The sequence below is a fragment of the Scardinius erythrophthalmus genome (genome assembly GCF_964197995.2).
Source record: "Scardinius erythrophthalmus genome assembly, chromosome: 23".
NCBI classification, from domain to species: Eukaryota; Metazoa; Chordata; class Actinopteri; order Cypriniformes; family Leuciscidae; genus Scardinius; species Scardinius erythrophthalmus.
Window position 1 is genome coordinate 13,312,540 of NC_138243.1, and position 26,706 is coordinate 13,339,245.

The following is a 26,706-nucleotide window of genomic DNA, read 5'->3' on the forward strand; positions in this document are numbered from 1 at the left end:
GAGAGAGAGGAGAGAGAGGAGAGAGAGAGAGAGAGAGAGAGAGAGAGAGAGAGAGAGAGAGAGAGAGAGAGAGAGAGAGAGAGAGAGAGAGAGAGAGAGAGAGAGAGAGAGAGAGAGAGAGAGAGAGAGAGAGAGATTCTCAGAAACTAAATAAGGGTTGGGCGCTTTTTTGAAGGGAAAAATTTATTTTATTATTTATTTATTTATTTGAAGGGAAAAATTTATTTTATTATTTATTTATTTGAAGGGAAAAATTTATTTTATTATTTATTTATTTATTTGAAGGGAAAAATTTATTTTATTATTTATTTATTTATTTATTCATTCATTCATTCATTCATTCATTCCTGCAGGTTTGGGCCTTATATTAAAAATCTAAATAAATAAATGTTTAAAGCTCATATTTAGATTTAGTGTGAAAGTATCTTCTACAGTTATGTTTAATGAGACCAGAAAGGTCAAAGTTCTAGAAGCCGCTGGACATCAACACTCTCTGTTCTGTCCCATCAGGCTAAAGAGGCAGAGTTGTCACAGAAGTCCAAGATGAGCGCCAATGGGATATGAGAGAGGCTTCATGTTTCCACACTCATCGTATTCTGTCAGAGAACAGGGTAGAGGTTCGAGTTTGTCCTCTTCTGCATGTCATCTCTCTGTCAGTCCAGGACCTCTCACTCCTCTCACACGGACCTGATGGACTGGCCGCATCACATCCTCCAACGACATCTGGTCCTCCAAAAAGGAGAAAAATGGTTTATGTTAGACTTTAGACATCGCTTCTCCTTGACATCCGTGACATGTTTGCATCTGAAGATTTGACGAATTCTGTAAATTTGCAATGAAAAAAGCATCAAGACTCGTTCCAGCCAGGAAATGAATAAGGAACTCGCAAGATTTGCCTCTTTTGCTGAACTTCATTATGTAAATGTGTAAATAAATTGTACAATACCTGCATATTATATAAGTGCTACTGCTTCATACAGTCGGCTGTGCCATGTGCATAGGCTAACAGATGAAAGAAGTCATTATTTTAATATGAGGAATGCATATGCTTGCATTCTGGATTTAGTTTGGCAGATGAGTTGTAAATGGCCAAGTATGAGGGTATTTTTTTATTTGAAAACTTATTTTCAAATTCCCTCTTCCAAGGGAATCTTACGTTCACTCCCTCAGGGGATGCGATTAGCGGTGTAGCGATTACGCCAGGCCTGCCTATGGCAGACTGCAGTTTGGCACAAAAAAGGTTTTATCATAAAGTGTGTATTTAATTTGTTCATTGGTATGCTGTGTCCCCGTTTGAATCATGCCGTTAAATTTTCCTTGGCGGAAAAGCCAAATGACTACTGGAGTCATAAGTTTACGTTTCGCTTATGGTGAAAAATATTCAAAACTCCCCCAAAGAGAAATGTTTATTTTTTGATTCATGTACTGTTTGGATTATTGTGGTTCATGATGCACTGGATAAACCCAGGGAGGGAAAACAATATTTTATGGCAATACTGTAAAGTTTTCATTTAAAAAGCATTGAATCCCCCAGATGTTTGCTTTGTTTATCCCATAGCCTGCCTTTAATTCGATTGTACTGAATTTGTCCCATTCTGTCCCGGTGCACTTTTTTTTTTATGTTGATCAATTGTGTAAAATTGAAAATTGAGTTTAAACTGCCTCTCATTGCGTTAAGCTGCTTACCATCTTTGACCACTGTACAGTCAATAATATAAAGGTGCTCAATGCTCATGCCTCTTCTCAATATCCAAGTGTTATTACACCCGTTTATTTAGTGTTATTTAAACAAATACTACATTTTTGTTTCCAAAATTGACAATTTAAAGGGTCAAATTCACACCTATTGGCAATTAATTCATTATTGTTTAGTTTAAAAATATTTCATTGAAAAAAAGCTTCAAATATCAAAAAGATTGATGTGAAATTTGTTGCAAATTAAATATGATTTTTTTTTACTGACTTCCACCTGCATGTTTGGTTATTTTACCCAGGGGTTTTCAAACTGGGGGGCTGTGGAAATTGAGATTTTACTAAATGCATTTTAGGGCTAACAACATTAGCATGTTAATGCTATTATTGGAAACTTAATATATTTAATAAAAAAAAGTTTAAGCTTGTTTACCAAAAACTACTATATTTGATGCTACTTTCATTCGGCCCTACTTTTAGAAAGAAATTAAAAACAAATCCGCATATTACAGAGCCAGAGTGAGATGGTGATGAAAAAAACGTGAGATGGAGGAAAAAAAACTTGTTCGCTCATAAAAACTAAGCCGTTTAAAACTTTGTCGCTTGCAAAACGTTTCCGTTTCACTAAGACGATTTGCATTCACACAAAACGTTTGCGTTTCCTTGGGAAACTGCGTTCGCTCGTAAAACTCTTGTGTTTAAACGAGAAACTTTGCGTTTCCTCAAGGAACTTTTGCAAGAGAACTCAAAACTTTCGCATTCACTCGCAAGGAAGTTTTGCGAGCGAATGTTAAAGGGGTGGTATAATGCCCTTTTCACAAGATGTAAAATAAGTCTTGATGTCCCAGAGTGTGTATGTGAAGTTTTAGCTCAAAATACCTCACAGATATTTTATATAGCATGTTAAAATGGTCAATTTTTGAGGGTGAGCAAAAACGCACCGTTTTCGTGTCTGTCCCTTTAAATGCAAATGAGATGCTGCTCCCGGCACAGAGGGCGGAGCTTCAACAGCTCGTGTCCATTTACCTCACATCGACATGCACTGAAATTTTCAAAAACTTTTAGCCTTTTATGTTCAAACCGGAGTCAGACAATGATGGAGAGACTCAAGAAGAAGTGACAACATGTAGAATGTAACAGGACGTTTCTGAATGGTTAGTTGATGAATTTATGTAGCTTATGTGTAGTTATCTTCTAGTCATTGATTAGCATATTCTGTCTTGATAATCTATAATCGTGTTCCGGGGGCGGGGTTTATGTAAATTTAAGGGTTGGTGATGTCACTAACCCTGGAGGAATGTCGTGTAGTCCCAACCAGCCGTTTGTTGTAGTCCTTAAAAAGCGATTTCTTTAAAAGCAAATATCTCCCTTTGCTTTGAACTTTGAGCTTTGCAACTTTGCAGATGTTGTTTATGCACAAACAGCAATATCACACACTAACTAAAGTTAAAAAAGTGAAATCATAATCAACCACCCCTTTAAAGCAATGGAATATAATTTTTCCTTCATAATCTTTTCAATTACCCGTGACCCGTTAATGGTCTCCGTAGCATTTAGTTTAGTGTTGTAAAATAAAAAAAAAATCATATAATATTACACTCAATATTTCTCACATTCTTTACATAAAACCATATAATTGCCTTTTATATTGTAAGGAATCATCCTGTTTGGGGGACCTTGGCATCAAAAAGTTTGAAAATCCCATATTTAACTTATTTTGTGTTTTTATCAATTTGGAAGTTGAAGTTGCAAGCCTCTGTTCTCCACACTTTGCCTGCACACACAGCTTGTGATTCCTCTGGAATGCTGGTCAATGGTTGGTTGATCGAAGATGCCTGCTCTGTGTTTTTTAGTTCGACTCTGTTTAAACAAGCTGATTAGCAGGAATCTCATGCAAGTTCTCATTCCTTAGATTAGTTCAGTGGAGCATTAGGCCAGGACTTACACTGCTCATGCTGGTACAGTTGCATGAGGCTGGTCACAAGACCTCCTGAACCTCTTTAAAATCTCCCATGAGAACCTGTCTGGAATTTGAGCATTCTTACATTGAGGTGACCTTAATTTCTCACAACCATTCCGTGCTTCGGAAAATAAATCGATTATGTAACTCTATTAGCGCCGAGTTGAAAAGGGAACGTGTCAGGAGAGACATGGCATATCCAAGCTAACAAAAAAAGGTCCCCAGACATAAATTAATGAAAAACATAACACACCTGATGCACACTATTTGTTCTTTTTTGTGAAGGTACACCGCCATCTTGCGCCGTATTTACGTAATTCGTAAATACCATAGACAGTATATAATAAGTAAATACGAACTTCCCATGAGGACTTGCACTCAACCAAAGTGAGAAATAGCCTAAGGCAAGACAAATTATTTTGCATGTCTTGAGTTTCAAACTTTGATTAGCATTTTTAAAAAGTTGATATCAATAAGCATGGTAGAAACAAGATGTTTACTAGCCAAAATGTCTGTATTTAGGCCTATTTGTACTGCAATAAGTTACATTTATGCCATTTAAAATGATTTTTGAAGTCACACTGCATAGAATGTGATTGCTTACTGTGGCTGGTTGCATAAAGTGATTAGACCAGTCTAACAAGTTAGTCATCAATTTTGTTTATTTATTTGACTTAAGTTACATAAAAACGGATTACCACTTGACCTACTGCTAGTTGGTCAGACTTGATCATAAGAGTTTTAATTGTGGCTGTGTTTATGCAACTGGCCCCGCTTTAACCCTTAACCCATTATAATATTTGATAGGCTACCTAAATTCTAAAGCCTCTAAATTATTAACACAATTAAAACTTTGCTGTAAATACTGTTGCAACCTATTTGCTGTCGTCTGATTGATAGTGTATACCCACTTTGTTTAACAAGTAAAAGGGCTTGTAGGCTTTTATTCTAAAAATGTCCACCTTCAGGTCAAATCTTTACAGATTTTTATAAAGTAAACCTAAGAATAACTTTTATTGTTGGTAATATTGTACAAGATGAACACTTACTGGACTGAATCAACTTTTTGGTTTACTTGATTATAGTGTTTTTCTCTTTTCAATGATGAGCTCCATATTCTCATATGAGCCATAAAAGACATGATGTATGAAATTTCATACTCAACAAAAACAAGTGTTTTTTTCTTTTCTTTTTCTTTAGATTTCAGTAAACTGTTCCATTTCAAAACATAATTTTCTGACTGTTATTTATATGTCAGTTTTTGCAGGGTTAATTATGTGGAGGTGGGACCATCTAGTGGTTAAAGTGTAGGACTACTTCTCTCAGATCATCCTACATAATGTCAGTAAATGGAGTGAACAGTGGAAAATGATCTTACTGATGACGTTTCTAGTCCCTTATTGTATTTTTTTTTTTTGGGGGGGGGGGTTATAAAAACAAATTTGACTATTTTTTATTATTATTTTTTAAGCTAGCACGTGTAGGCCTATATACAATTTGGGGACCCACTTTTACCACTGTTACAGGTTATTAGGTTTTGAAACCATTAAGAACGAAACCATGTGCGTTTACAGCGTACAGCACACAGAGCAATCTGCCTTTCTGCAAAACTGAACACAATATATTCCCTCTGAACCCAGTCATTCATTTCTGTTTATCTAAATCATTATGTTTTCTAACAATGGCTGCTGAACAACACACTACAATAGACAGCACATGGACATCTCTACAGATGAGGTGCACATCCTACACAACACTGAGGCCTATATTGTTGAAGGATGTGGTTGCTACTTGCAGTTTCCTGTCGTGTTCTGAGGTGCGCATGAGGGAAGACAGCCAAAACATCTTTGACATAGAGAGACTCGGACGGTTTTCTTGTCTTGTTTTTAGTTTGGGCCGGGGTTTTGATCTCTGAATGAGACTTTGAGGACCACCGATAGACCGAAGGGACTGGGATTTCTTAAGGAGTTGGGGTGAATTTAAAGGGAGGGAGCCATGGCCTCCCTCCTGATGCGTATCTTTCGGATGGGTGTGGAGAAAAAGCGAGTTAGGCACTATGAAAACCTGAAGAGGGATGTTGATCCTCACCAGATGTGGGAGACTCTGGGAGAACTGGGGGATGGAGCTTTTGGGAAGGTGTATAAGGTAAGGGATTCAAATGATGATGATGATGATAATGAGATTCAATTCTCTGTTTAATACAAAATAACAGAACACACTGGCAATATCTTTCTCTCAGGTAATTTACTGCAAACTATATTGGATTTAAAGTTAGCAAGAAAAGCACTAAATGTTTTAAAAATAATAATAATAATAATAATAATAAAACTGGGCCTTTACTGACATGGTCTGATCTAATCTGTCATTTCAAGGAAATCCCTCCCACTTTAGACTGGCATGCCAGCTAAACTGACAAATACTTTTGCTAGTAGTTGTTTCTTGTTTAAAAAGTTAAAATGATGACATTAAAAAGTCAAAATTGTGACGTACGGTAAAAGTCATAATTATGGCATGTTCAGTCATTTATGACATACTTTACAAAAGTATGTCATGCTTAATTGAAATTTTGACAAAGTATATTATGACATTAAAAAAGTCGAAATTACTTTTTAAGTAACAATTATGACTAACACGTAATTAGATAAAAGTCGAAATGTTGACTTTCTATGTCATAATAATGACTCATTACTTTGTTTTTCATAACACTTTTGACTTGGTATGTAATAATTTTGACTTTCTATCTCATAATTATGACTTGGTATGTCATAATTTAGATTTTTCATCTTAGTATGTAATAATTAAGATTTACTAAAGCATGATTGTTTTTTCTTATGTGGGGGTTCCAAAGAAAGTCAAAGCAGAATTGCTTTTGACCTGAGTAGTGATGTTTTGTTCCTATACGAATCAGTTTGTTTGAATCGGTTGAGTGAATGATTCAATGATTCACTCATTAGTGCACTCACCTGTCGCCACCTACTGGTGTAATGATGTAACCTGCAAAAAGAGTCGCTAAAATACACTTAAAAAAGTCGTACTGTTTTATGCAGTATTGCTTCTCAAGTAAATTCTTTTTGTTTTAATAATGTTTAGATATTTTATTTTATATATATTAAAAAAATAGCCTGAAAATCTGAATTTCAGATCAATATTTACTTTATAGATTTAGAAAACACTTTATTTAATCATAATTCATTAGATTTCATTTGTTTATTTCAAATGTATTTGTAACCATGCAGTCACCAGGAAAAATAGCTTTGAGATGAAACACTTGTAGGTTTCCAAGGTAACAGAGAATGAGGGGTTAGGGCTAGACTGCGGTTTTGCAACTTCCTGTTAAACCATAATGTGAAAGATCAAAGATGGCTTCCTGTTAGTGATTTCAACCCCATATAAATCAACCTATTTTCTGCATCTTTCTCTGCAATGAATTGCACTTTGCAGTACCGCTTTCAGCAGTTTTCAGTTTCTATAAATGCATGTGTTGTATCATGGCTTGCAAGAGTATTTCCCTGCTTATATAACTTCTGATGCACTTTTTTTTAGAAGTGACAAAGATAGGTGTTACAGTATGAAATGTTGATCTCAGGCTCAGAATCAGACTACAGGGGTCCTGGGAGCTGTTAAAGTGATTGAAGTGCGCAGTGAAGAGCAGCTGGACGACTACATGACTGAGATAGACATCCTAGCAGCCTGTCGCCATGCAAACATCCTCACCTTGCTGGACGCCATCTTCTTTGAGGGCTGGCTGTGGGTAAGACACATCTGTTTATGGCTGTTTTTTTCAAGCTGGATGCTTTTTTTGTTACAGAATAGCATTTTTGTTATTTATATTTTGTTATATGGATTAACTATACTATAACTATAAATGCTGTATAAAACTCTCTTCCTTTATGTATAGATTGAATTGTGTTACCCTTGACCGAGACCCAGACCTTTAATGTTAAAATATGAAAATACATCATAACAGTATTGGAGAAAATAGTAATAGAATGAAATAAGCTATATAAGCAAAATATTGTGTGAAATCATATTTTTTACGAGTCCCTCAGTTGTGGAATCATCATGCAGTTTCATCATAACCAACAATTTTTCACAAGATATGTATAGTAGTTAGCCAATATGTGCCGTTTCCATCATTGTGGTTTTCACCACAGAATGCTGCTAATCACAATTCATCTTTTTTGAGTGTATCATCATGCTTTTTTATTATGTCCACAATTTTTTAAAAGTTAGTTTACTTATACCAAGGAGAAAACAGTGTCAGTGAAGAGCTATATTAAAATAATAAGCAGCACAACTGTTTCTATTTACTTGAGATATTTAAGTAATGATGCTGAAAATACAGCTTTGCCATCACAGGAATAAATTACATTTTAAATTATATTATAATAGAAAACCATTATTTCAAATTGTAATAATATTTTACAATATTACTGTTTTTTCTGTATTTTTGATCAAATAAATGCAGGCATGATGAGCATAAATAGACCGGTACTGTATTATACATATATATATATATATATATATATATATATATATATATATATATATATATATATATATATATATATATATATAGGTTTTAAAAGAGTTTCCATAGTCTCCATAGTTGAAGGCTCGATGTCCTTAGTTGAACTATAAGTGTTTATTTGAATGCTTTCTGTTTTTAGATCCTGATTGAGTACTGCCCTGGAGGAGCTCTGGATGATATCATGTTAGGTGAGTCTGGAACATACTTGACACTATTATCATTGATAATCATGTATGGTTGTATCTGTGTTGCATTATCATACTTTATACTGTGTGTTTCAGAGCTGGAGCGCGGCCTTACGGAGCAGCAGATCAGTGAGGTGTGCTGTCAGACTCTACAGGCTCTGTCTTATCTTCATCAGCATCACATTATACATAGAGACCTGAAGGCAGGCAACATTCTGCTCACAACGGATGGGCAGGTCAAACTAGGTACAGTTCCCCTCTCACATTTTTAGGCTTAAGGACTTAATAGTCAGTGCTGTATTTATTTATGCTCTCTTTTCACGCAGCTGACTTTGGTGTGTCTGCAAAAAATGACAATACCCTTCAAAAACGATCAACTTTCATTGGAACTCCATACTGGTGAGACTCCCAAATGCTATTTCTGTCATCATTTACTCACCCTTGTATTATTTCATATAAGAAAAAAAGACATACAGATCAACATGAGGGTGAGTAAAAGAGAATTATACATTTTGGGTACACTATCCCTTTAAAGTGCTCCTAATATGCTTTTTCATGTTGTGAATGTAAAAGGAATGTAAAAGGTCTGCAGAGTTTTAAAGATCAAAGTGCACAATGAATGGAGTTATTGTCTCTCAAAAGAAAGAAACTGATTGAAACGAGTCGTCAGTAATTCCAGTCTTACTTCCTGTACAAACCTACATAGCTTTGAAAAAATGTACATAATGCCAGCCTATGGTCTTCATTGGCTTTCCGCGAACGTTTACCTTGACCTGTCCACGAACACTATAGTTGTAGCTGAGACCTGGGGGTTGGTCACGTTGTCGACATGTTCGAGAAGATGCTGTTTTCTGCCCTGTGAAACCAGAACCACTCCTCATGCACTTCCAAAGGATGAGGACTCGTGCTCGAATTGATACGGTAAAACCGACTCCATCATTGCTGTTCGTATCTCTGTGTATCAAGCGCTGAGGAAGCCTCCAGAGCTGAAATTCAGATATTGTAATGGACGTTTTGTTTCTGTAAGTGGTTTTGGAGAGAATTAATCTGACTCTGAGTGTGAGACCGAATCCTTTATCAAACCATTTCAGACACTGTGGAAAAAGAGGTGATGCTGCAATGTATAATATGAGAAAATTCAAGTTTTATTTTGACCTTGGATGCATGTGTCACGTAAATTACAGAAAACAAAGGGAGGACTCAAATGCAAAGGGAAAATAATTTATTACAAAAGAAACACTAAACACAAAACAAAACCCACGAGGGGGAAAACATAACTAAATACAAAACAACAACTTCAAAAACGAACATACCAAAAGGGGTCACGGGAGAACAGGAGACGTGTACAAGACAACGATCCGACACAGACTGCAAACACAAAGGAACTTATAAAAGGGACAAATCAGGCAGGTAATGAGGGAACAACAGGTGGGACAAATGAAACCAATAATGAGATAACAAGGAGGGTGGGGTCAAAACAGAGACAGGAACACAAACACCACATGTGCTACACAAGACAGGACAGGCATGTGACATTACCCCCTCCTTAAGGAGCGGCTACCAGACGCTCCACTAGGGACGGGAGGGACAGACCAGGGCGGGACGGGAGGGACAGACCAGGGCGGGACGGGAGGGACAGACCAGGGCGGGACGGGAGGGACAGACCAGAGTAGGGCAGGGGAAATGGACAGTTCGGGAGGCCAGGGCGGGCCACAGAGTTCGGGCGGCCAGGGTGGAGACCTTCCCTCGGGCGGCCAGGGTGGAGACCTTCCCTCGGGCGGCCAGGGCGGAGACCTTCCCTCGGGCGGCCAGGGCGGAGACCTTCCCTCGGGCGGCCAGGGCGGAGACCTTCCCTCGGGCGGCCAGGGCGGAGACCTTCCCTCGGGCGGCCAGGGTGGAGACTCTCCCTCGGGCGGCCAGGGTGGAGACTCTCCCTCGGGCGGCCAGGGTGGAGACCTTCCCTCGGGCGGCCAGGGTGGAGACTTTCCCTCGGGCGGCCAGGGTGGAGACTTTCCCTCGGGCGGCCAGGGCGGAGACTCTCCCTCGGGCGGCCAGGGTGGAGACTTTCCCTCGGGCGGCCAGGGCGGAGACTCTCCCTCGGGCGGCCAGGGAACAGGCACCGGCTCAGGAACAGACATCACCGGCTCAGGTACTGGAACTGGCACGGGCACTGGAACTGGCACCACCGACTCGGGCACTGGAACTGGCACCAACGGCTCGGGCACTGGAACTGGCACCACCGGCTCGGGCACTGGAACTGGCTCGGGCACTGGAACTGGCACCACTGGCTCAGGCACTGGAACAGACACCACCGGCTCGGGTACTGGAACTGGCACCACCAGCTCGGGAACTGGCACCACCGGTTCGGGAACAGACACCACCGGCCCAGGAACAGACACCACCGGCCCAGGAACAGACACCACCGGCCCAGGAACAGACACCACCGGTCCAAGTGTGTGCGTAGCCCACACACACCACATGGCTGTGGCCATAATGGCCAGTGTCGCGGTCACTGAGGGCTCAGGAACAGACGCCTCCGGCTCCGGCTCAGGAACTGGCACCACCGACTCGGGCACTGGAACTGGCTCGGACACTGGAACTGGCACCACCGGCTCGGGCACTGGAACAGACACCACAGGCTCGGGCACGGGAACTGGCACCATCGGGCCAAGAACAGACACCACCGGCCCAGGAACAGACACCACCGGTCCAAGTGTGTGCGTAGCCCACACACACCACATGGCTGTGGTCATAATACCCAGTGACACGGTCACTGAGGGCTCAGAAACAGACACAGAAACAGACACAAGCACAGACACTGGCTCCGGCTCAGGAACAGACACTGGCTCCGGCTCAGGAACAGACACTGGCTCCGGCTCAGGAACAGACACTGGCTCCGGCTCAGGAACAGACACTGGCTCCGGCTCAGGAACAGACACTGGCTCCGGCTCAGGAACAGACACTGGCTCCGGCTCAGGAACAGACACTGGCTCCGGCTCAGGAACAGACACTGGCTCCGGCTCAGGAACAGACACTGGCTCCGGCTCAGGAACAGACACTGAAGGTTTAAAGGGCGTCTCCAGGATCCGAGCTAAACGCTCTAAATAGCCGATCAGTGCCCCCCCGGCCATGAGAATGGGCATATCCCGATCTGTCTCCGACTGGGCAGACGTGGCTTGAACCATCTCTGGCTGGGCAGATGTGACCTGAACAGTCTCTGACTGGGCAGACGGAACGTGAACAGTCTCGGGTTGGGCCACTAGACTCAGGACCACCAGACTCGGGACCACCAGACTCAGGACCACCGGAACAGGGACCCCCGGAACAGGGACCCCCAGACTCGGGATCGCTGGAACAGGGCCCACCGACATAGCCACGGAGGGGTTCTTTCCTCTCCTCCTCCGTTTCGGAACCACTGGAACTGGGACCACCGGAACTGGGTCGAGGAGGGGCCAGAGTGGAGAGTGGTCTTGAAATTCCTCTCGCCCGCTTCCTCTACTGCGGCCTCCACGGGTCCCGCGAAATATGACCAACCGGGTCCCCTCAAAACTTTGCCTCCTCTCCCGCTCGGTGGCTGGGGAAGAGACCCTTTGCTGAGTCCTTGACATGGTCGGATCGTTCTGTCACGTAAATTACAGAAAACAAAGGGAGGACTCAAATGCAAAGGGAAAATAATTTATTACAAAAGAAACACTAAACACAAAACAAAACCCACGAGGGGGAAAACATAACTAAATACAAAACAACAACTTCAAAAACGAACATACCAAAAGGGGTCACGGGAGAACAGGAGACGTGTACAAGACAACGATCCGACACAGACTGCAAACACAAAGGAACTTATAAAAGGGACAAATCAGGCAGGTAATGAGGGAACAACAGGTGGGACAAATGAAACCAATAATGAGATAACAAGGAGGGTGGGGTCAAAACAGAGACAGGAACACAAACACCACATGTGCTACACAAGACAGGACAGGCATGTGACAGCATGTAAACCTATTGTAGTAGACCTCGAAAACAAAATGAGGAACCTTTAAAATAGCATAATAGGGGCACTTTAAATGATTTAACTTAATAAAAAGTAACTCAATAAATTATTCCTCTACTGAAAACAAAACTGCCACTAAAAAAAATTTGATTAAAATATTTTGTCTTTTAAGGATGGCACCTGAGGTGATTATGTGTGAAACGTCAAAGGACAATCCCTACTCTTCTAAAGCCGACATCTGGTCATTGGGCATCACTTTAATTGAGGCTGCTGAGATGGAGCCCCCTCATCATTCTCTCAACCCCATGAGGGTCCTGCTGAAGATCACCAAGTCTCCACCACCCACACTCTCCAATCCTCGCCACTGGTGGGTCTTCACTTCGTCGTCCCCGCTCTAGATCTGCTAAGAGTTTTAGGCTCATCCTGATTTTTGTCGATAGGTCATCACATTTCCAAGATTTTCTACGGAGGACCTTGCAGAAGAACCCCGAGGCTCGTTGGGGTGCCCAACAGCTCATGGCCCACCCTTTCTCTTATGCGGGACGAGACGGACGAGCCCTTAAAGAACTCGTCGCTGAGGCCAAAGCAGAGGTCACTGAGGTCATAGAGGCTGAGGTAAACACATGATGAAATGTTCATTAAAACATTTATAATTAATAAATTATTAATTAAATAATATATAATATTAATATATATCATATACAGTACCAGTCAAAAGTTTGGAAACATTACTATTTTTAATGTTTTTGAAAGAAGTCTCTTATGCTCATCAAGCCTGCAGTTAAAAAAAACAGTAATATTATGAAATATTATTACAATTTAAAATAATGGTTCTCTTTTTTAATATACTTTAAAATGTAATTTATTTTTGTGATGCAAAGCTGAATTTTCATCAGCAAGTACTCCAGTCTTTGGTGTCTTTTGATCCTTCAGAAATCATTCTAATATGATGATTTATGATCAATGTTGGAAACAGTTGTGCTGCTTAATATTGTTTTTATAATCTGAGATACTTTTTTCAGGATTATTTGATGAATAAAAAGTTAAAAAGAACTGTATTTATTTAGAATAGAAATCTTTTGTAACAATATACACTACCATTCAAAAGTTTGGGAACAATAACTATTTTTTTTAAAAGAAATTAGTACTTTCAACAATTCAACAAGGATGCGTTAAATTGATAAAAGGTGATGGTAACGATTTATATTGCAGAAATGCTGTTTTTATGAATAAATGCTGTTAACGTTTTACTCATCAATGAATCCTGAAAAAAGTATTCCAAAAAAATATATTAAACCGCACAACTGTTTCCATCATTGATAATAACTGAGTATCAAATCATCATATTAGAATGATTTCTGAAGGATCATAAGACACCAAAGACTGGAGTACTTGCTGATGAAAATTCAGCTTTGCATCACAAAAATAAATTACATTTTAAAATATATTAAAAAAGAGAACCATTATTTTAAATTGAAATAATATTTCATAATATTACTGGTTTTTTTTGTTTTTGTTTTTTTTAACTGCAGGCTTGATGAGCATAAGAGACTTCTTTCAAAAACATTAAAAATAGTAATGTTTCCAAACTTTTGACTGGTACTGTATATGATATTAATATATATATATATAATATAGGAGGAGGAGGAGTCAATGGGTTGACATGGTGTCTTATTTAGTACAATGATGATTGACAGTTTAGGCTCCTCCCAAACCTACGTTTTGAACTTAATTTATAATGATACAATGATTTCTATTTCAAGGAAATGCTTGTATTTTATACAAATGTTAAGCAGGACTGTTTTCAACATTGATAATAATAATAAATGTTTCTTGAACATTAAATCAGCATATTAGAATGATTACTGAAGGATCATGTGACACTAAAGACTTGGGTAATGATGCTGAATACATAACATTTAAAAAAAAAAAGTATAATATTTGTAATAATAGTATTTCATAATATTCCTGTTTTTAATATATTTCTGATCAAATAAATACAGCCTTGGTGAGCATAAGAGACTTCTTTCAAAAACAAATAAATAAAAAATATGAAATGCTCACATGGTTTCATGGTGTAATGAAAATATTGTATTACTTTTTTTATGGTTACACCATATGACATTTTTTTGAGTCATTAAATTGAAACTTTCCTTGAAAAAATGTATGTATGTATGTATGTTTTTCTAACTTTTCTGACTTATTTGGTGACTTATTTGATGTGTTTGACCCGTCTGTTGTTGGACCTGTGAAACAAACATAATCCAAGGGTGTAGCAGTACATATCTTAATACAGCATTTTCTGCATTTTTTCAACTGCAGTCTTTGTTGGATTTCCAATGTTCTGTGAAAGAGACGATTGCCACCGAGTCAGAGCAAACAGCGGCACAACCAGGACAAGCCACTAAAGAACAAGGACCACAAGAACCTGAGACCCCTCAGAAGACCTCTGGTCCAGATGCTGTTCCACAGTCTCCCACCAACTCAGAGCCAAATCCTGTGTTTAAAGTAACACGCAGGGCTTCCCACGCCACAGATAAAGCTCAGAAGAGGGCAAGACGCCTCTCCGTTCCAGGAAATCTGCTCTCGTTTCTGACCGGGAGCTCCCGTCGTTGCAAATCTGGATTCTGGGGTGACAATCCACCCGTTCAAGCAGCTAAAGACTCAGAAGATTCAAGCACAGCAAAAACTGTGGGAACTTGCCCTTCAGATGGCAATGAAAGTGAAAACACTGACAAACCGATTGAGCAAATTTCTGACGTAGTTGATGCTCCAAGTTATGAGGTCACTGACACCAAAGACAAGGAAGCTATAGTAGAAACTGACAAGGAGGAACCCCAAAATTTAAACCACTCAAACGAACCTGAACAAACACCGTTACTGACAGATTCCTCTGAAAAGGAAACACTAGAACTTGCCAAGGAGGACACTGACGTTCATGAAGAAACAAACGACAATGTGAAGTCTGTTGATTCTGGAAACAATGACCAAACATTTTGGAAATCCCTCAGAAAACCTGCTGTTATCGACAAAGACACAACACATCCACAGAGCACGCTGGTTTCAGCTTTGTGTTTGGAAACACCACCAGCCAAAAAAACTGAAAGGAATGAGGGACATTATAAATACAAGTACCTTGATTTGGCCTGTCCTTTGGAAACTTTCAATTCTCCTCTCACAGTAGATATAAACAAAAGCTTAACTGTTGAGATGCCTTCTAATAATGTTCCTGAAGAAGTTCCTGACCTTAAGGAAGCACAACAGACAACTGAACCATCAGAAAATGACGCTGTAGAAGACCAAACTGAGGCAGAAATAGAAAAACCAGCAGAACTGGAGACAGATGGAGGAACAGGGGATGAAACGAAAGAGGAAAGCTGTGAAAACGACAAGGATGTTAGTGCAGGGACAGAAGAACATATAACCACCACCAGAGAAGATCACATTACCATGAAGGCAGAGTTTGAGGATATCAAAGAAGCTGTCAGCGAAGAACATATTACCACTGAGGAAGATGTCAACTCAAGAAATGAAAAAACCGAGGAAGAGGAAAGCTGTGAAAAAGACAAGGATCCCCTTCCAGAAACAGAGGAAGGGGAACGTTCAACCAGCAAGGAAGAAGTTGCCATGGAGGTTGATCATAAGGATGCAGACTCAAGAAACGAAAACAATGAGAACACGAGAGAACCTGAGGAGATGGAAACACCAACCCAAAATGAGACGACAAAGATCACTGATTTACAGACGCCAGAGTTGTCATGTCATAATGAAGAAGTGATCAATTCCGATGGAGAAAAGAACATCATTGGTGATAAAGGAGATGCTGTTGGAGATCAAGAGAGAGCAAGTCTAACAGAAATCTGTTCTAAAGAAAAAGAAGATAGGACAGATTCAGAGGAACCTCAGCAAGAGCTTCAAATGAATACAAATAGTACAAAGAATGTTACAGGAGAGCAATCAAAACGTCTTTCTGAAGATACAACAGATGTTCCTGGACCAAAGTTGAAAAAGCAAGTGATGTTTACTTTTCAAGAGGACCAAAACGAGCAAGAAATTCCACATGCAAATGGCTTGAAAGATTCAGACTTACCACCACCACATGAATCTAATGGATCCACACCTAAGGAATCAAATGAAGACGCATTTCCACCTCTTTCTCCCACCGAGTCTCTGCTGTCTCCTGGGTTTGAAGGGGTGAGTGTGAAACAAACAACTAGCTAAAAACATTAGCAACCAGACAAATTCAACATATACGAAATACGGTTCTCTGTTTATGTTCATTCAGGAAACGCACCCAAGCAGGCGGACCGTTAAAAGGACACGCAAATTTATGGTGGATGGTCATGAGGTCAGTGTCACCACTTCCAAAGTGCTTGGTGAAGGAGACAGCAAGGAACAACAAATGCGCCACAACAGGTAACAATTATTTGTGCTTTAGAGTGGACATAGGAAAACGGAAGTATCACATTCTGAATGTATGCGTGTGGGTTTGCAGACGACAGGAGCTGCACGCGTTGAAGCTCTTGCAGAGAGAAGAGCAGAGAGAACATGCGCAGCTGGAGCAGAAACTACAGCAGCAGCGAGAGCAGATGTTCCGCCACATAGAACAAGAGATGACTGTGAGTCACATGCACCAAACCCCGCTGGTCTCAGTTAGCAACTTAAGACATGCTATTAAATAGATATGTTTCCAATCGGGTTTTTGTCTAAACTACACAACTGGCAGATCATTAGATGTAGTTAAAGATAAGAAAAATAATGGCATTGGCTGCCATTTGTTTGGCCCGATATCTACTATTTTTTAGTTTGTTGATACCAGTCAATGTTGGAAATGATTTTTTTTTGCCTATTTTAAGATTTAGATCATCATCTATCAATAAATTAAAGGTGTAGCCATAGATTTGGGCAAATATTTACTAAACCATATCACTTTCCTTAAGTGCATGTTGGCACAATCTGTGTTTGTGCATACTAGTTGCATTTATTTCTTTATATTAGAAAAGTACAAAAACATTTACTAATGTTACTTTGACATGCAAGGACTTCAAAAGCAGACTTCAAAAGGAATATTTATGCATTTTTCATACTGTACATACAATATAAATGCCTAAATTCACCTGTAACATACAAACTATTGTTTTTGTTACATTTTTAATTATTATTATTTTTTTATGTTTTAATTTTGTCAGTATAACACAAATGGAAAAATGTCAAATGAAAAAAAAAACTTTTTTTCTTTCTTTTTATTGTTCAACGGGCAAAAAATGTAACATTATTAACCAAAACTATTAAAAACAATTAGTTTTCTCTAATTGAAATAAAGCTGAAATAAAATACAAATATTAGAAGAAAACTTAAAACACTTAAAGGAAAATTACATATGTTACCTTGTTTTAGTTTAAGTAAAAAGATTACTAAAACTGAAATAACTAAAATGAAAAATAAAAATGAGCTAATTCAAAATGTTAAAAAAATACTACAATAGTATATACTGTGTTGTATGATCACTTAAAAAAAGTATTAGCACAGTCTCCTCAATAAGCCTGATGTGAGGTAATTATTCATAACAATCATTATGAGCACTAGAAATTAAGATGCCTGCCCATTAATAACCTCCGTCTCAGCCGTACTGTATGTTTATCCTGTTGCAGAGCAAGAAGCAGTACTATGACGGTGAGCTTGAGAGACTTGAGAAACAGTACCAGCAGCAAAGCGGTCAGATGGAGGCTGAGCACACCTCCCGGCTCAGGGAGGACGCACGGAGACTCAAGGCCCAGCAGGAGAAAGAGCTGAGCCGCAAGAGCAGCGCACTGAAAGCAGACCCTAAAGAGGTACGGACTGGTGCATTTACCCACACTGACACAGAACTAGGCCCAAAATGCATGAAAACAGTGTATTTCTGCTTTAGGAGCAGCGGTTCCTGCAGAAGCAGCAGCAGGAGCTGAATGATGCTCTGCAGAAAGGCGTTCAGGAACATAAGAGGAAGGTGGCGTCCATGGAGTGGGAGATCACAGCCAAATCTCAGCAGCTCAAGCGTGGTAAGCATGCCACTGCTCAAACACTTATTTGTTATGTAATTTGCGTAAGAATCATTCTTTATGACTGTACTTGGTCATTCTTAGTAAAATATTAAATGAGATGTTTACAGGACCAACCATAATTAGAGGATGACTCAGTGAATCTATTTAAGAATGGAATACTAGATAATTAAGCAATAAAATTAAATCAAATAAAGTGACAAAATTAAGGAATTAATAATCACATTTTTTATTGCAAAATAAAAATGTCAATAAGTAACTTTTCAAATGAACAAATCATTTATTTAAAACCATATATGAATGCATGTCTGAAAATGTAGTTGAACATATATTTTTGAATTATTACACTTTTAAGGCACTTTCACACCCAACCAATTGCTATAAATATAACTATGGGGCCTTTTTTATAATAAAAACTATGGTTTTTGGGGGCCTGAAAACGCAAAAATGGGTTTCAAAGTGCAAGTTTTTGAAAACGATACCGTTCTCACCTCTGTGTTAACTATAAAAACGCAAATTTGTGAAAACGGTGACATCATGCGCATGTGTATTACGTGTTTCTTTACAAAGTGACGTCGCCATCTACTGGCATGGTATGAATAATACAGCTTTTTTAGTCGTTGTCGTCTGTACATGGAAAACGCAAAATACGAATTCTGAAAATGATTCCAACAATATTGTTCCTCTGTGTCGCTATCGTTATAGTGGTGTGGACTTTCCCTAATTTCATAAAATTAGAATGATTATTAAAACTTTATATTCATAGATATCGCTATAGTTAAACATTAACTAAAAAGTTTTAGAATTTAGTTTTAGAATTTAGTTTGCTGTCATGACTTGAAATTTTAATTGTTTGATTTTTTTACCATTAAAAAGATGTCTATTGATTTATTTACATTTTTAAATGAAAAAAAAAAAATCATAATTGATTCATTATTTTATGGTTAATGTGGTCCTCCAAGTCTTCCGTAAGTATGCTGCTCGTCATTCAGGTGTGCAGGAAGTTTGCATGTACTGTGCACAGTAATATTAAGTACATTGTGTACATACTGTATACAGGAGAAGGTTTGGTAGCGTGTGTTTCTAAACATACACTGTTTCCTTCTTTCTCAAGCTCGTGAGGCAGTAATTTGGGAGTTAGAACAGCGCCATCTACAGGAGAAGTACCACCTATTCAAACAGCAGGTGAAGGAGCAGTACTCCCTACAGAGACAGCAGCTGACCAAGAGACACAACAAGGTAAATTATGTGGTAACCTCCAAAAGCATTCTGCAGCCTGTTTTGTATTTATCTTCTGTTTTTCCTGTGCTTTATCCTGACCAGTCTTTTTTTGGCTCTTATGGCAGGATAAGGAGAGAGCGTCTCGGTTCCAGCAGGCTTTAATAGAAGAGCAGAAGTCATTGCATGCCCAGGAGAGAGCGTCCTTACATAAGGCCCAAAAAGCTGAAGCAAAGTCCCGTTTGAATCCGTTCAAAATGGAGCTCAGAAAGCAAGGTCTGAGCGGCCCTGAGCAGCGGCAACGTCTCACACAGGTTTGAATTCATAAGCCTTTGAATGTTGAAAGTTATGTAGTAAAATATACATACACTATGAATAAGACAGTTTTGAAACCTGGCTCGTTTGGAGCGTTTGTTTTGGAACTTGGCACATTTTCTCCTTTAGTTTGGTTTGCTTAGGCATATATAAACATGGCAAAGCGTTTGGAATCATAGCAAAACAATCAGTCTGAGATCAACTGAAAAATGTGGTCTCTGCCCACCTGAAAACAAACTCTGGAGTGGTTTGCTTGTGAAAGCAAAGGAATCCGACCCAAAGGACCGACAAACCAGGCTGTATAACAGTGTGTGATGGGTACTTATGCACGTTGTGTGAAAAGAAGCAGTGTTTGTTTTGCTAATGCCTCTCAAAATGAATCGTGGCTCAACCTAGTCCTAGAGCAAAGACAAAGTTTGCTTTTTCATTTTCGCTCTTCTTCTAATCGCACATAAACCTCACTCCCTTGGTTCACTCAAGAGGCACACTAGCAACTGACGACCTTGTTAGCGTACCCGCCTCCCACGCCGGATACCCCGGTTCGAATCCCGCTCGGAGTGGGTCTAGTAGGATCGGTTACATTTGGTGCCGTGACCCAAATGGGAGTGAGGTTTAGGGGGGTGAGTGTAACATAGGCCAGTAAGAGCTGTGTGTGTAAACCTCACTCCCCTGGTCTCAAGAGGCGCTAGAGGCTGTTGTCTTTTGCGTCCTTGTTAGCTCGCCCGCCTCCCACACCGGATACCCCGATTTGAATCCCGCTTGGAGTGGGTCGAGTGGGATGGGTTACACATGGTAAGAATGTTGTTCCGACAAAGCCTTGATTCCTGCTCAAAATGAAAAAGTAATATAACAACAGCTTCAAAGAAAGCCACAGTAAGCCGAGGAGCTGTTGACTCTCCATCCTGATGGATGACCGCTTTGAGCAGAATCCTGAAACATAAACAGGTCCACTCTGACCACTGAGAGGACAGTTTACTCGCACATGACTTGTAATACCAAAATTTTGGGTTGTTTAGAAATGTTCCCTTGTGAAAGGGAACCGAACCAAGAAGAAATGGCCACATCATGACCATTTTAATCCATGTTTCAGAACTAAGCAAACTATCTACAAGTCTGAAAAACACTCTAAAACAGAAGAGTTTGTCCTTTCTGCTTTTGCCTCCTCAGTTTTTGTCAGAGGAGGACGCCAGACAGAAGCAAGAGAGACAGAGTCTTCAAGAAAGTCACGAGAACCAGTTAAAAGCGGTGCAGGAACAATGTGATGCCAGTACAGCTGAATTACAGCAGCTTCAGGTACATCAACAACAGTTTGTCTATCTATAGCCTTACAGTGTTTTCATATTGAGGGAAGGTGATTCTCAGTGTCTGTGTGTTTGGATTTTAGAATGAGAAGCTTCAAGTTCTTGTGGACATGGAGAAGAAAAAGATCAAAGCCCTAGAGGACGAGCACACTCTGGAGCTCAACGAATGGAGAGATAAGCTTGCATGCAGAAAAGAGGTATCGGATAGAAGACTAAAATTTGAGGTTTAAAGCATCTTGATTGGGCAGAAACGTAACGACTGTTGTATGTGTATGTTCAGGTGTTAGAGGAGGATCTGGCTCGCAGACGTAGAGAAAAAGAAGGAACCAGGAGACGAGGCAGTGAGCCAGAAAACCGACATGCAGCTCGCCGTCCAAAGTTCTTCCATAACCTAAGCTTCTCCTGACAAAGTGAAGGAATGCACTAAACCATAATGTCTTTATATATGGCATGTACACTAACGTTCAAAAGTTTGGTGTCAGTAAGATTTTTTTTTCTTAAAAGATATTAATGCTTTAGCAAGGATGCATTAATTTGATCAAAAGTGACAGTAAATACATTTATAATATTACAAAAGAGTTCTATTTCAAATAAATAATGTTCTTTTAAACTGACTATTCATCAAAGAACGCTGAAAAAAAGTGTCACATTTTCCACAAAAATATTAAAGTCCACATGAAATCAAAATTGACCATATTTACTTTGTTTGCCTAAATTGATCGTTTTGTGGCGAACAATTCATCCATGCAAGTCAATCCACTCAAAAATTTTTTTTGGCTTCGTAAGCTTTAATCAAAATCTGAAAATGCCCCTCCCCTCTGCTTTGAAGGACCTTCCCTGATGACGTATGTTTGACGGCTTGGGTTGGGAAACGTTAGTCTGTTATGAGCAGAGATGGAGAGGAGGAGCGCTAGAGTAAAACCCTGCCCTCTGTTCAATATTCCGTTTCACTGGGAAATACGTCACAACACTGGAGAAAAGTCGTTTGCAACTTCCGGTTCACGCGGACTTTAAGCAGCACAACTATTTTTAACATTGATAATAATAATAAATGTTTCTTGAGCAGCAAATCATCATATCAGAATGATTTCTGAAGGATCATGTGACACTGAAGACTGGAGTAATGATGCTTAGACATCACCGGAATAAATTACATAATAAAATGTTTTAAAATTGTGATGTACATCAGAGTAATGGATTATCAAAAAAAAAAAAAAAAAAAAAAAAATGCAGTCTAGCATACATCACCAATGAGAAGTCTGTTGTTTCACTTGAAGATTGATTTATGACATTCTGATTAAGAATTACAAGGTCATTTTTTATATAAAATTAAACACATGCAGTGAATTGTTCACAATAAGATAAATAACATGCTTTTAGAAAATAGATTTCAGTTTCATGCTGACTTTAAATTGTAATAATATTTCATAATATTGCTGTTTTAACTGTATTTTTATCAAATAAATGCAGCCTTGGTGAGCATAAGATACTTTTTTTTTTTTTTTCAAAAGTATTAAAAAATTTTACTGACCCCAAACTTTTAAACTGTAGTGTAAGTATCTGTGTTTGTCTGGGGCTTTTTCAAAGTTGTCCCATTGCCCCATTTAGTGTGACAACATGATCCACTGTCACAGTTTGATAAATTAATTATTCTTAATAAATAGGGATTTTTGTCCAAAACATTTTTTTTGACAGAAACTTACCCTAAAAAAAAAAACAAAAAAAACACTGGAGTAAACATGACAATATATACAGTATAGATGGACATTTGGTTTTGGTGCAGACTATTTTTGTCTGGAGTTTATGTATTTTTGTAAATATGTTTAAAATCTGCTTAGACATAATTCCTCTACAAGTGTATCTTATAGCCTGAAGATGAACATTCATATGTAAATAAACTTAAAAAAACTATTTTAGACAAAGAGTCTATTCAGATGCTATCTCTTCTGGTGGATGTGTTTGAAGCTTATGAATAGTCATCTGCATGCACACAAAAGCTCACAAGCCTGGGTTTGCCTGTATAGGGCATTCGAGAACATTATTACATTAAGTTACACCCCACAACAATATCTGTCTGGACTGTCAACATAACTTTTATTGAGCAGAGACAGGGCTGCTGGATAGACGTTTTCAACCTCTTTATGGTAAGAGAAATGCTTTTATATTACTAAATGTCTGGACATATGAAAACTTGTAATGTGACATTTGAATTTAATGCAACAAATGGGCACATAGTATAAAAGATCATTTAAACTGAAAATATACATTTTATTTTAATGTATAAAAATGTAGTATTCTAGTAAACCTTGATTTATAAATACATAAGACATATTGCCTTATCATAAATACTAACAAAACTTACTCAAAACAGTTGAACAATAAAGTACTTTGTTAAAATTTTTAATGATTTGTCATGTGTTGCAAGTGACTTGAAGCACAGTGTTCATATAACTATTATAAATACTGTTTTATGGTCTTTAAAAAAAGGCTACTTGAAATAGACAAAAATTGTTTGTCATACTGCCGGAACATTTAGCCTGTTAAATATTACTCATCCATCTAAATCTTTACCTAAAGTCTTGATGTTAAAAAAAATGAAAATATGTATGTTAGGAACAGAAGGAGGTAAAAACATGAAATGCTAATTCATTTAGCAATATTGCTTAGTTATTGTTGCCCATCAAAACAGATTATAGCTGTGTGCCCTATGATGAATCTTGAGTTCAGCACAGACATTTTGTTCTCAAACTAGAATCTCAAACTCAATCAGTCATTTGTATGGCAAGTTAATAAGAAACTTTTCAATTAGCTTTTCGGTTGTGGCATAAATTAACACTCGCTTTATTTTCAAGATGTTTTATCTAACTATTGTTGATTTTGTTCTCAGTGGATTACTCAGTTGGAAGTATAGTGAAAAAAGCATTGATGATATCTTAAGGAGAATGCTTGTTTTAGGCAATCTTACATCTCAATATCATTTTTTTGTATGTTACAATCTCCCTAAAGTGCATTATGGACGTCAGTTGAAAGTGCTGTATAACCATATTACTCTAGTATGCTTTCCTGTCCATTATTCATATCTGTGCAATTCCTGTACACTAAAAGAGTCCTCCATTAGAGCTGTGGTAAACACTGACTGCATTTTAATGCCTGTTTCTTTTCCAAACAATATGATGGATCCCTAATAAATCCAGCTAAACATGTCTAAAGTGTATCTCTTTTTTAGCAAACACTTCCATAAGTATTTCTAACATTATAACATACCATTCTTTCTCTCTTGTATATGACGTATATCTCTTGTAAAATTACTACTGCATTCCAGTAAGCTTATCCCTGGACCCGATGACAACGCAGTGCTGAAGTGCCAACTAGTCTCTCCCTATGGAGGATCCCTTTACCACTCTACAGATAAAGCGTTGTCGGGAAACTCAATTCGCATATCTACCCCAAATTGATCAAATAAAATAAAATTCTGTATCAAAAATTATAAGGAAACGCCAGTACTTTGTTTAGGCTTGGTTTGTAGGGAATTCCAAACCTGCACACATATATTCAAACGCACATAACTATAGAACCAATTCTTAATGCGCATGTGACCGCCATCAGCGTTTCTCACAGGTTCGCGTTTAAAGTCTGTGTAGAGAGAATGGTGTCGTCTTAGCGACCCCTAATTTAATAACAAATGATTGTTGCGACGGAAGCGAATCAATCATAACTAACCTTAGCTGGAAAATAACTTTACTAAAGAACCACTATAAAGCCAAAACAATCTCTGTTACCTTAAATTATACGTTTATCTCTGTAAAGCTGTTTTGAAACAATCTACATTGTTAAAAGCGCTATATAAATGAAGATGACTTAACTTGACTTGACTTATTTCTTTTGTCTTAAACTCTGAATTGCCTGCTGTTTATCAAGTTTATGCTAACTCAACGTGTCTCGATTTGTTAGGGCCAAAATGGGGCAGTTATGCAAGCTTGTACTGTTCATTTTGGTTCTGATGGCAGTGCTACACAATTCATCAGGAGGAACTAAAGGATTTCAGAAAGGAAAGAACACCCCTTCCAATAAGCCATCCAATAAGCCGTCACAAGGGACCAAGACCCAACCTAACTATCCCAGACAACCCTCCTATCCTGGTGCAGGAGGTAACCCAGGCTACCCTAACCAGCAGTACCCTGGTAGAGGCGGCTCCAACCCAGGAGGATATCCCAACCAGAATCCTGGAGCAGGTACCTATCCAGCTGGTGGCAACCCCAATCAATATCCTGGAAGAGGAGGTGTTAACCCTGGAGGGTATCCCAACCAGAATCCTGGAACAGGGGGTTTCTCTAATCAGTATCCAGGTAGAAGTGGGTACAGCCCTGCTGAATATCCAGCAGCTGGATCTTATCCAGTGAGAACTGCAGGGCAACCTGGAGGATACCCAGGAGGACACCCTTCCGTTGGAGGGGGATATCCCAACTGGAACCCAAACAATAAGATTCTCAGTCCACATTATGGAGGTTCATTTGGAGGTGGTGGATTTGGCATGGGTGGTTCTCCTTTCTCCCAAACTGTGAGAGGAATGGGCTATGGTCCTTCTCTACTATCCAAAGGCTTTGCAAAAAAGGCAATGCTAGCTGCAGGTGTTGGTGCAATGGCAGGAATGGCTGTAAGCTATGGAATCGGAAAATTTCCACGCCCTGACTTCCAATTTCGTAGCCCCCAGGAGGAACGCCACTACAACAACTATATGTACAAACGTCAGAGCACTCATTCTAAAGGGGGAAACAACAAAGGAGGACCCAGCTACACATCAAAGCTGCCACCCCAGGCTCAGTCATATGACCAATTCATGAACACATGCATGAAGAGAAGTGATCTTTTAAAAGAGCAAAACATGGAAGATTCAGCAGTTCGCAACAACATTCAAAGAGATGAGCCACTGATTGATTATCTAGGTATGAATGAAGACTACTTGGAGAAAGTTGAGCCAAAGAATAATACCAAATCCCCTACAACTGATTATCCAAAGGATGCAGGGATTCGTAAGGATGAGGACGATGACACAGCGAGTATCGTACAGATTGGCTATCCAGCGCTTATTGAGCAGATGAAAGCTCGAAAGTGTGTCGAGCTGTACTTGGTTTACTCTGAGAGCTTCCAGGAGAAGCAGAAAGAAAAAAAAGCTCTCCGAAGTTCCATTAACCATAATGGTAACAGTAACCGTGTCTCTGGAGTTCTTCTGTTTCTCACGACTTCTTTTATGCTGCTTAGAGGCACTTAAAAGCACTCTCTACATTGATTTTATACTGTATAATGGAATGCAGTTGCCCTTCTCTTCTACCTTGCAAATCTAGGAAACCAACCCCCCTCCCCCTTCACCGGCTATTTAAATGTATAGTACCAAACAGATATACTGTATATTGGCCATATTGGTTTTATGAATGCATTTTGTCATAAAATCATTGTATAATATACGAAAAATATAAT

At 39.0% G+C, this 26,706-nt stretch overlaps 3 protein-coding genes across 3 annotated transcripts in view; all 3 read left to right on the top strand.

Moving 5' to 3' along the window:
* The window catches only part of letm2 (leucine zipper-EF-hand containing transmembrane protein 2), a 17,457-nt gene extending 15,495 nt beyond the window's left edge, over nt 1–1,962 (top strand). Inside the window, exon 11 of the mRNA XM_081353577.1 lies at nt 511–1,962. Coding sequence (XP_081209703.1) covers nt 511–564 — 54 coding nt within the window. The 3' untranslated portion in view covers nt 565–1,962. The remainder of the gene's footprint in view (nt 1–510) is intronic.
* A 3,514-nt stretch (nt 1,963–5,476) lies between these two features.
* LOC308684027 (STE20-like serine/threonine-protein kinase) lies at nt 5,477–23,146 on the top strand. The gene is made up of 17 exons (XM_081355014.1): nt 5,477–5,797; nt 7,239–7,403; nt 8,323–8,371; nt 8,465–8,614; nt 8,695–8,767; nt 12,532–12,726; nt 12,800–12,974; nt 14,682–16,553; nt 16,645–16,775; nt 16,855–16,978; nt 18,011–18,190; nt 18,268–18,397; nt 19,512–19,636; nt 19,744–19,929; nt 21,098–21,223; nt 21,315–21,428; nt 21,512–23,146. The coding sequence occupies exons 1-17, from the start codon at nt 5,648–5,650 to the stop codon at nt 21,635–21,637; spliced, it is 4,071 nt and encodes a 1,356-aa protein (XP_081211140.1). The 5' UTR covers nt 5,477–5,647; the 3' UTR covers nt 21,638–23,146.
* A 2,043-nt stretch (nt 23,147–25,189) lies between these two features.
* Nucleotides 25,190–26,500, top strand: prnpb (prion protein b; the record flags this gene model as incomplete). The annotated part of the gene is made up of 1 exon (XM_081353878.1): nt 25,190–26,500. One exon carries the CDS (start codon nt 25,190–25,192, stop codon nt 26,498–26,500), a length of 1,311 nt encoding a protein of 436 aa, XP_081210004.1.
* Nucleotides 26,501–26,706: the final 206 nt, after the last annotated feature.

What these genes read in the sequence shown, in the direction of transcription:
- LOC308684027 (XM_081355014.1), top strand. Translation starts at nt 5,648, where the DNA reads ATGGCCTCCCTCCTGATGCGTATCTTTCGGATGGGTGTGGAGAAAAAG. An exon ending in CAACAAATGCGCCACAACAG is followed by an intron (nt 16,776 to 16,854) that starts GTAACAATTATT and finishes GTGGGTTTGCAG; the next exon opens with ACGACAGGAGCTGCACGCGT. An exon ending in ACATAGAACAAGAGATGACT is followed by an intron (nt 16,979 to 18,010) that starts GTGAGTCACATG and finishes ATCCTGTTGCAG; the next exon opens with AGCAAGAAGCAGTACTATGA.